This window comes from Lepidochelys kempii, chromosome 3 (genome assembly GCF_965140265.1).
Source record: "Lepidochelys kempii isolate rLepKem1 chromosome 3, rLepKem1.hap2, whole genome shotgun sequence".
Classification (NCBI taxonomy): Eukaryota; Metazoa; Chordata; order Testudines; family Cheloniidae; genus Lepidochelys; species Lepidochelys kempii.
Window position 1 is genome coordinate 162,532,000 of NC_133258.1, and position 11,064 is coordinate 162,543,063.

Sequence of the window (11,064 nt, forward strand, 5' to 3'; positions counted from 1 at the left end):
CACACAGAAGTCAAATGGTGGCATAAGTCACAGCAGAATTTAGCCCAAGGCAACTTTTTTGTCTCTAGCTTCTGTGATACTAAGACATTGGAACTTCACATTTATTTCGGTTTGTAACACTCCAGAACACACCTATACCACATATTAAAAATAGTCTTAAGAAAAGTGAACCAGTAGATGCTTTTCACTCCCCCACAACAACACATACTTAATCCAAAATGAGAGCAAAATCCAAACACAATACTCCCATTGCCAAACACCAGACCTTATTGCGACCCAAAAGCCTGTGTGGGTAAAGACACAGGTCTTCAGCATGTCCTGAAGATCAGCAGATTCAGGCTATTTCAGTTCAAATGAGTGAACGGATCCCAAAGGTGAGGCAGGGCCATAACCAGGGCAGGGTAAGTGGGGGCAGCCGCCCAGGGCACATAGCCACAGGGGCGGAAAAATGGGGCGAAGAAATGAAGGGGAAAAAGAAACAGTAGGGGATGCAAATATGCTTGCTCACCCTGGGTGCAAATATGCCCTTGTTATGGCTCTGAGATGAGGAGTCCTCATGGAGGACGTCTACCAGCAGCTTCCCCATCTCTACCAGGGTGCTCCAGCTCAGGAGCCCCCATTAAGTGCTGGAGTGGCAGTACTGCACAGGGATATCACAGACGGTCTCTTTCTCACCTGCCTCTTTTTCTCTAGCTTCTCTTGTTTTTCTCTCTCTCTTTCCTTCTCCAGCTCTTTACTTTTAACCAATATGGTGGATTTACTTTTGGGAATCTTTTTGTTAAGCACTTTCGCCATGGCCTCCGCCCAACCCGCACTTGGGCCAGCCTGGGATTCTGCTTCATTTTCATCCATTTTGGCATGGGCCATCGCCTCATCCTCATCGTCACCGTCTAATGCTTCGCCCTCTGAAGAGAAGTCGTCTTCTGGGAGCTCTGAACTCCGCTCAGAACCTGAAGAAAGGGGGAAGATGTCAGAATCCCTGCTTCTGAATATCCTACCACTAAGAGAATTCCTCTCAAGCTGAAATGTTACAAGAGTTCAGGACCACGCACCATTTCCTGTTACAACTAATTCCTCAAGACGACGTCCAGTGGGGCATACATCACTATAATGAATTTATTACAAAGTACATTGTGTAAGCATTTGCTCCTCTGAGTGATGATTTAAGAAGTTGGGGTGGGAGGAAAGAGAAGAGAGCAGTGACAATTTATTATGGGATTAATGAACATTTTGATGATTAAAAGCGGCAGATTTCTGAGAAAAAGCTTTTCTGGTAAAATATTAAAACCGCAACACTGACACCTAGTGTTTAAATAAATAGAACCAGGCAGATTAGCCTAATGGTTGCATGACATTTACCCACAGATACACAAAGCTAATTCAGATTAGCGCACAAGCCACATTAAAGTAAAAGACCCTCAAAGCACAATTTCCTAGGCAGATAGAAAGTATCCGGAGGGCTGTTTTGTGGCTCTAGGATCCAGAATGCTCAAACTTTCCCAGAACATTGAGCTCCTAGGTCACAAAGAGATGCTCACATCTCCCCTGAGAATATGGGTAATACCTACTTCTTTCTTTTGCCCAGAGTAATACTGGATTTTGAAAACAAACAGCAGCAGCATGTGAGAAGAGGGGAGAGAGAAAGGGCCACCAGTCCCCCTCCCCCACCCAGATATACATCTCGCAACCACCAAAGCAGACTGATGAAGCCTTCTTTGGAGGGCAACATGTGGGACAGCAGTTCTGTTAGCTACCTCTTGGGTTGCCCTTAATGAGTTTCAGTTCTCCCCAGTTTGCAAGCAGATTTGAAGAATGACCTGGGAACAAGGAGAGATCTTTCCCAGCACATCTAGGCAACCCCTTCACTTTTTGCACTGACTTTGGTAACAGCTGCTTCAGGTGCTCTAATTCTCATACCATGCTTGAACCCTCAGAAAAAGGACTGCCTTGTGGTTAATGAACTGGTCTGCCACTCAGGAAGGCTTGAACTAATTCCTCTCTAACAAACTTTCTGTGTGACCCTGGGCAAGTCACTAAGGGCCAGATGCTACCCAACATGAGTAAGGGTAACAAGTAACTCAATAAAGTTAATGGGACTATTTGAGGAATAAGGTACTACCTAGTAAGAGTAAAGGTCTCTCTCTGTGCCTCAGTTCTCCATCTGCACAACTGAGACAATACTTCACTATTGTACAGGGGCATTGTTTCATAGATTTATAGAGTTTAAGGCCAGAAGGAACAATTAGATCATCTAGTCTGACCTCCTGTATACCACAGGCAATTGAATTTCATCCACTTAGCCCTGTACTGAGCCCGATAACTTGTGTTTGGCTAAAGCACAACTTGCAGATAGTCATCCAGTTTTGATTAAAAGATATCAAGCTACTGAAAATAAGCCACTTGCCTGGGTAGCTTGTTCCAGTAGTTAATCATCCTCAAGGTTAAAATTCAAATTTGTCTGGCTTCAGCTGCCAGTCCTTGGTTCTTGTTATGCCTTTCCCTGCTAGATTAAAGAACTCTTTACCCTCACGGGGAAATACCAGATCCTACTTACACACTAATTAAGACACTTCTCAAAACTCCTTCTGAAAAACTAAACAGACTGTGCTCTTTAAGTCTCTCACTGTAAGGTGTTTTCTCCAGCCCTAGAGTCATTTTTGTGGCCCTTTTCTGCAGCCTCTCCAATTTTACAACATCCTTTATAAAATGTAGACACCAGACCTGGACACACTATCCAGCACTGGTCTCACCAATGCCATATGCAGAGGTAAACAATCTCCCCACTCCTTCTCACATCTACGCACCTAAGGATCACATTGACCCTTCTTCCCCCACAATATCGCACTAGGAGCTCATGTTCAGTGGCTTGTCCACTACTACCCCTACATCGCCTACTCAGTCACTGCTTTATAGCATACTGTCCCTCACTCTGTACATATGGCCTGCAAACACTGTTGCTATATCAATGACCCTCAACTGGCTGTATTACTTCAATGGACCCAGCTTACAAGCAATCCAGATCACTCTGTATGGCTGCCCTGTCCTGTCCTGATCGCTATCTACCAATCTTTGTGTCATTCACAAATTTTATAAGCAGTGATTTTATATTTACTTCCAGATCATTGATGAAATTGTTGAATGGCATCAAGCCTAATATTAGCCCCTTCAGAACCCCACTAGAAACATCTAGGACCTTTATAGCACCCCAGTATTAGCTGGCACCCTGTTACGTTATTTATGACATGCCACCTTTTCGGTATATCACTGGAAAACCAATAACTCACTGATCATTAATATTCTTGCATGATGTACGTACAGTAAAACCCATAACGGACTTTAGAGAGATGTGCTGCAAATATGTTCTTAAAATGTACTTGGTAAGCAGTGCCTAAGTCACACCCGTTCCAGACAAAGGAATGTGTGTCTCATGTAAATTAAGCAAGCTGTGACCAAAGACCAAAAAAAAACCCCACCTTTATGCAAGGTAAACAGAGGCATCAAGAGAGCAAGTAGGGAGAGATGACTAATAAACAATCTTGCAGGGAATGGAGACTGCGCTCCGATGAAGCATTTGTGCCTCTTGAAGCAGGGTCAGTGAACTCTGGGAAGATCGAAGCTATGGAGGAAGAAAACGCCATTTTTGCATCCATTTTTTGAGGGACTAAAGAGTCCCGAGCTCTTGAAATCACAGAATTTTGTATCCTTCAACCAATAGGCTGAAGACTCTGGGAACTGATAAGTGAAACACCTGCTTAGGCAAAGATTGTTATTTGCTGAAATTAAGCTTTAGTTTTAAAAGTGTGTTTTCATTTGTTTTTAATCTTTTCTCTCCTTACTTCTTATACTTGTTATCATTTAAACCCATGACTTTTTGTTTAATAAACTTGTTTTATTTTTACTAGAAACCAATTTGCTGCTTTGAATATGATGCAGTACTAAATCAAACACCTTACAAAATCTGAGTATATTACATCTACACAAAAAGAACAGGAGTACTTATGGCAGCTTAGATACTAACTAATTTATTTGACTATTACCTTTATCAACCAAACTTGTCATCTCCTCAAAGAATGAAATCAGGTGTGTTTGACAAGATCTATTTTCCATAAAATCATGTTGACTGGCATTAGTTATATTCCTATACTATAATTCTTTTCAGCTAACTCTCATATCAGCGCTTCCATTATTTTGCCTGGGACTGATGTCAGGCTAACTAGCCTATAATTACCTGGGTCTTCCTGCTTGCCCTTTTTGAATATAGGCATAACATTAGCACTCTTCCAGTCTTCTGGAATTTCCCTGGTATTCCAAGATTTACGAAATATTAATGCCAACAGGCCAGAGATTCCCCAAGCCGTCTCTTTCAGGATTCTTGGGTACAAGTTCTCCAAGTTTGCTGATTTAAAAAAAATGTTTATTGTACTTAATGTCATCCTTGGTTTGCAGTTACTAATGAAATGGAAAGTCCTTAGGATATGCATATTTCATCCTGCTTCTATCTAAATAAAAAAATGAAATGTTTATTGAACACTTCTGCCTTCTCTCCATCATTAACAATTTTATCATCTCCAGCTACTAATGGGCCATTACTATTACTAAGATTTGTTTTGTTCCTAGTATATTTTAAAACTTATTGTCTTTAGCCCTGACAGCCATGGATCTTCCCCTACTGTCTTTAGCTTCCCTGACAAGTTTCTTCATTTCATAACTTCTCATTAATATTGACTGCTATCAATTTTCCCTTTTATTCCATTTGTAAATATACTGCTTTTTTATTTCTGACTGCAGCCTTCACAAGATGAGTTTTTAGCCAAAGTTGTCCTCTTTCTTAATACATAAAAATGCTTCTTAAAGAATGCCCAATTTTCATTCACATTTTTCTGTCTAAATTTTGCCTCCCAGTCAATTTCACTCATAAATTTCCTCAGCTTTGGAAAACTACACTTTTTGAAGCAGCAAATATATTTATTGTTGGTTAAGATGGTCTTCTGTTTGCCTTTATTGAATATAATCAGGACATGATCACTGGCTCCTAAGCAACAACAAACTTCCAGTCCAGTGATTTATTCCCCACAGTGAGATCCAAAGTAGAGTTACTTCATGTTGGGTGCAATACCTTTTGTCTATAATATTAAGATACTCTAATGGTATTTTACTGCTGGCTTCATGAAACCTCCAGCAGATGTATTCCAAACGAAGACACACCCCACCCTCAACAGGACAATTTTTCTTCCTCACATTCCAGACAGATTCTACAGCAAGCAGAACCACAGAAGAGCCTATTCATAAAACAGTGCCCAGCATGCATTTTCCCTTCACCTTCCTCCTCCCTTCTCTAATCTCATTTTTCACCCTCCATTTCCCTAACCTACAATCCCCATCACCACACCATGTCCCCAACTATACGGTTCTCAAAATGCTCCATTTGGACAGCAATAAAAAGAGTCAGGCCTAAGGGAGAACACACAGTCAGAACCGAGGCTCACAAAGTTTACAACTGGAATTTTTGTACATGCACTTTTAATGAAAGCAAATCCTTAACACATGTTTAGTTAACTGTACAGAATACCTAGCTGAAGGAAGGGAAAAAAAGACTTTGAAGAACTGAACTATTTCATTCCAGAGTCAGAATCAGCCCACCCCGCTTCTGAGGGGTATTTTCTTATTTGCACAGGGCCAAGTGGTTAGTGAATTTTACAAGCCCAGCAAATGGGTATGTTAAGTTAGTTGTCCAAGATCACCGGCAAAGCAAGATGAAGCCACGAATAGAACGTAAGAGACTTGAGCCCAGGCTCATAATTTAAGCACAAAACCATGCTGCCCCTCAGTAACCCAGACCAAACTGCAGTACCATTGCACTCACTGGATACCTTACTCCATGTGTAGTCTCATTGTCTTCAATGGAATTTCTCACGGTGCAAGGTACTATAAAACACAAGTAAAGGTATCATGATCTGGCCCTGTTATGCTTATATGAACACTATTGTGAACAGTCAGCATTCAGATAGAATAAAACTGCTGTGTTCTGAGAAGTTTATTTATTTAAGCCACAGAATACAAATTCCATTAGTGTTCTGTGTCCATGTCATGAGAGGAGGAAAGAACTTCATGAGTGCTGATCCTGGAGTAAGTGCAATGATAAAATGGAAGACTCTCATTTAGATGCTTATTATGCCATCATCCCATCTTATTTAGTAATTTCTTAAAGATGCACTGTCCTTATGCTACCAAGACATCTTCACGCTGCTATCTTGAGTCACCAGCAGGTTTTTAGACATGTGAGAGTGGAGAATCACATAGCTGTTGTCTATTCCCTAACACAAAGAATTTGCCAATTATTCAGCATTCTACTCTAGACCTCATCTATACCTCAAAGTTGGACCAGTTTAATTTATATGGGTTTTTAAACCAATGTGGTTCAATCAGTGAAAACCCCAGTGTTGAGATTTATTTTGGTTTAAGAGAGCCCACACAGCCTTTTGAACTGGTTCAACTAAATCAGTTTTAAAATCACACCTTTAATTTCTCATGTAAATAAGACCTTCAAGCAATAGCACAGCTCTGACTTTGCCCTTCTACAGGAACTTTAGTCTGAGAATCTCTTTACCAGCATTAGCTAAACTAGGCTTGTATTATTCCTAGTTTACAGATGGGGAAACAGACCACAGATGTAAACGTACTTACTGCAGGTCAGAGTGAGTCAGTGGCACTGTCATGAGCAAAACTCAGGAATCCTAGACACAGCCTTCATGTTGCCAACTCTTGCAACCTGATCACAAATCTGGTGAGATCTGATGTAAAGTTCCAGCTCCTGGATTCACACGATTATGTAAGAATCTCAGCTTTCATTAAAAAAAATCTTCTAGCCCTCCTAGTTATGAAGAAAAGCTTGAAAACATCACACAAGTGTACCCTCACGGCTCAGACTTTTAAAAGCACTAGATTTAGAAGAGCCAAATCAAAGCAGAACCAAGCTGATCGTGAAGTCAGGAAAAATTAAAACCAACAATGGATCTACCCTTGCAGCTTCCAGTTCTGTAATTTAATTTACAGCGAACTGGAGTCAACTCCGAACACACTACACATTGCTTAGATTAGTGTGAGAACAAAGTTTTATCCTCAGACAAAGACCAGTTCCACTTCAAGAGACACATACAAAGCACCGCTGAACTAAGGTCTGACTCAGCATTTGAAATGGGCAAAGAGCTATGACCTAGTGCATTTCCCAGACTGTGGTCTGTGTAGATGAGCTTAATGTTCCATCATTCTCTTCAAAACAATTTTTGAAGGTGGTTGTACACGAACCAATAAAGTTTGGAAACTGCTGATTTAGTGACATTTCCCTTTGCTCCTGCCATCCATCTCCACCCTCTGACAAACAGAGACTAGGGACACCATTCCTTACCCATCCCGGCTAATAGCCATTAATGGACTTAACCTCCATGAATTTATCCAGTTCTCTTTTAAACCCTGTTATAGTTATGCTCCAAATCTTGAGGTTACAGTCTTGGGGCTGGTCTACAATACGAGGGGGAATTGATCTCAGTTACGCAACTTCAGCTACATGAATAACGTAGCTGAAGTAGACGTACTTAGATCTACTTACTGTGGTGTGTTGACGGGAGCCATCAATTCCCCTTGCGCTTTTCGTTGAGGTGGAGTACCGGAGTCAATGCTAGAGAGATTGGCAGTCGATTTATCGATTGGCAGTCTATACTAGACACGATAAATTGACCCCCGCTGGATCGATCGCTGCCCGTCAATCCGGCCGGTAGTGTAGACAAGCCCTTGGTCTATACTTAACAGTTTTACAGGCATAGCTATATCATTCAGGGATGTGAAAAAACACCACCACCAACACAGCTATTCCAACAAAACCCCCAGCGTAGATGTAGCAATGCCAATGGATGAGTGCTTCTGTCAACATAGCTAATGTCTTTCAGGGAGGTGGTGTTCCTACACTGACAGAACAACTCCTTCAGCATCTACAGGAGCAGGCTATGCCAACACAGGCTCCACAGTATAGGCATAATCAAAGACTTTACTACAGAAATTGAAAATTGCCAAAGGGAATGTTATAGCTAAAAATCACATGTGGTATCATGAAAGTCCAAGTGATGTTTCTTCTTTAGATAATTTAGAGACGTTCCCATAGCCCACAGTAGTAACTAGAGAGGCTAGTCCTACTTACCAGACAAGTTTTGTATACTAAACAAATTTTTTCAACCAAACATATGATTATTAATTTTGTGCATCTTGAAGTATCTCTTAAAAATGCAGGATAAAGCATAGGTAGGTCAGACTAAATTAAAGTGGAGTGTTTAGTTTTAGCAATTCAATTCTATCGAAAGAGGTATTTGGGGCTCTATCTTGAACTACAAGAATTCTATCCACGCATAATTTCCAAACCATGGTAGTAATACCGTAACCACATATGCACAGACTTTAAACAGGAATCAAACTCTCAGGATCTAGTTTTGCCTCTCTTAAAATACCTCTCTCTTTCTGAAACAAACAAGACCACCCTAAAGCAGGGCTCTGACATAGGCTACTTTGACATTTTCAGGATACTTTATCTTGTGACATAATACCTCTTCCCAGGCTGAAAAGAGGACAATTTTTCTTCGGAAGAAAACTTTTTTTCCTTGCCCTTATTTTTAAGAGATGATTAATCAGGTAAATTAGTATTTGAATGCTGCCAACAACACGTTAGAGGATGAAGATAATCACTAGAGGATGAAACGTACATCACTAAGGCATATTAGTAAATTGGTGTTGAGTTAATCTATATTGGTTGCTTTTGTGCGCATTTGTATTCTGTGCTGCCTCAAGTGGATTTCTGTAGATCCTGCAGCAGATGGAGATGTTTCATGTATTTTTCTTGACAATAATAAATAAAAATAAAACTTTCTTTTCTTCCTGGAAAGAAACAGCAGTACACAGGATACATATGCTATCAAGTACTGCAGTTCTCAGAGCATGAAAATGTTCTCTCAAAGGGGTTTACACATCCAGGAATCTGCAAAGACTAGAGCTACTGTAGTGCCAGGAAAATGGGGTGGGGAGTGATGAGGAAGGGACCACACAAAAGCCCATACAAGAGCAGCAGAAGGCAACCACAAAGCCTAAATGGAGGATCTCAGGTTGCATCTACACTAGAAGCGCTACAAGCGGCGCAACTGTAGTGTTTCTGGTGAAGACACTCCAAGCCTACCAGAGAGAGAGTGCCCATCGGCTTTATTACTCTGCCTCCCATGGGTGCGGAAGCTATGTCGATGCAAGAAGTTCTCCAGCCAACGTAGCACCATCTACTCCAGTGCTTAGGTCAGTATAACTTACATCACTCTCGGTATGACATTACACTGAAGTTAAGTTCTAGTGTAGACAAGGTCTCAAATGTTATTTGCGCTCTATCTAAGCCTGATCTACACTAGACAATTAAGGTTTCAGAGTAGCAGCCTTGTTAGTCTGTATTTGCAAAAAGAAAAGGAGTACTTGTGGCACCTTAGAGACTAACCAATTTATTTGAGCACAAGCTTTCGTGAGCTACAGCTCAAATTAAGTCGGCTATCACTATATCACACCCCTAAGCAATGTAGTTAAGCCAACTTAACTTTCTAGTGTAGACAGCATTAGGTCAACAGAAGAATTCTTCCTACCTACCGCTTCTCAAGGTAGTGGAGAACCGCTCCTGTCAACGTAGATAGTGTCCACACTACAGCACTACACCTAGTGTGGACTCCGCCAAAAAATAAAAATAAAAAATGTTGTACTCCCCATCCCACACCATATTCCATATCAAACACCAAGGCACCAAGGGATATTTCTCACATGAAAAGAAGTAACTAAGCTCCCATATGTGGCCTTCTCTGAGCCTTGACTACATACAGGCTATCACAGGCCTTCTCCACCTCAGGCAAAGCTTATTCACGCCCCTCGTGGGGGTCATGTAGGAAAGATAAGTGACTGTTATTCCACAGGGAGATGCACAACTCGCCTACCCCAGTAGATCAGTTACTGCCTGCCTGCCTCCCCGGGCATCCTATCGTTGTCTTTTCGTGCGGCTCTCCTGGGCAGCAGAGAGCCGAAAACGGAGATCGCTCTAAGGGCAGCAGCAGGGGTTGGGGACAGGGCGGAGCGGCGAGGAGAACGGGAACACGGCAGGCTGGTGCGGAGGCTCTGGGAGGGTCAGAGCACAGGAAGGTCGAGGAGCAGAAACAGAAGAGCGTCAGCGGGTGGGGAGAAACAAAGAGCGGTTATGAAAAACCTGTGGGGGGAGGAGAGCCTGGAGAATGGAAGTGGGAACATTAGGAGCCTGCAGCGGCGAGAAGCGAAAGGTATTGCGGGGGGGGGGATGGACGGGAACGAAAGCTGTTTTGGGGAGAAGACACCGGCGGATTTGCACATGTCCCCGCGGAGCCCCTGGGCTGCAGATGCCCTGCCCCCACCGCACAGAGCCCCCGGCCGGAGCGAAGCCGCAGTTTATTTTAACTACACCCCCCGCCCCAAGCCCAGGGCTCCACCCGGTGCCATCAGCCCTTTACCACTCTCCTCCGCCGAGTCGGCGACGGCGGCTGTACCGACCCCACGTGGACCCTCCATGGCGGCCGCCATCTTGACCGCAGCGTGTCCCACTAATCCCGCCCGGGCGGCCCCGCTGGCGCTGTGAACACGGGTTCCGCGGCCCCACTTCCGGAAGCTGCCTTCGCGGGGAGAAGCCGGGCTTCAGACGCACGGCGTGAGAGCTGCCGCCGCCGCCTTCCCCTGGGGGACCGTAAACAGGGGCACACCCGCTTCCCCCACGGCGGAGCTGGGCCCTTTTCGGGTGGGGCGCAGCGTCAGCGTTTCAAAGGGGGTGGGGCAGGAGTGGGACGGGACTAGGGACAGGAGGGGAGCTGGGGGGGGAGGCAGGGACACGCGGGGGGGGGGGGACACCTTTTATGGTGATAATCAAGGTGGGCCATTGATTATCGCTACAAAAGGTTCCCCCGCTCTCTTGCTGGTAAGAGCTCACTTGATCTGATCTCTCTCCTTACAGTGTGTCTGGTAACACCCATTGTCTCA

General features: G+C 43.3%; 1 protein-coding gene across 5 annotated transcripts in view; it reads right to left on the reverse strand.

Annotated features, from left to right (window-relative positions):
• Nucleotides 1-10,640, reverse strand: part of RRP15 (ribosomal RNA processing 15 homolog) — a 46,633-nt gene extending 35,993 nt beyond the window's left edge. The window contains exons 1-2 of one of the 5 annotated variants that reach the window (XM_073338871.1): nt 4,229-9,589; nt 676-950 (exon numbers count right to left, since the gene is read on the reverse strand). In XM_073338871.1, coding sequence (XP_073194972.1) covers nt 676-950; nt 4,229-4,481 — 528 coding nt within the window. In that variant the 5' untranslated portion in view covers nt 4,482-9,589. Of the gene's footprint in view, nt 1-675; nt 951-4,228; nt 9,599-10,544 lie in introns of those variants that run through there. The other 4 variants (XM_073338873.1, XM_073338874.1, XM_073338870.1 and 1 more) reach the window with 4 other exon arrangements.
• Between the last annotated feature and the right edge of the window lie 424 nt (nt 10,641-11,064).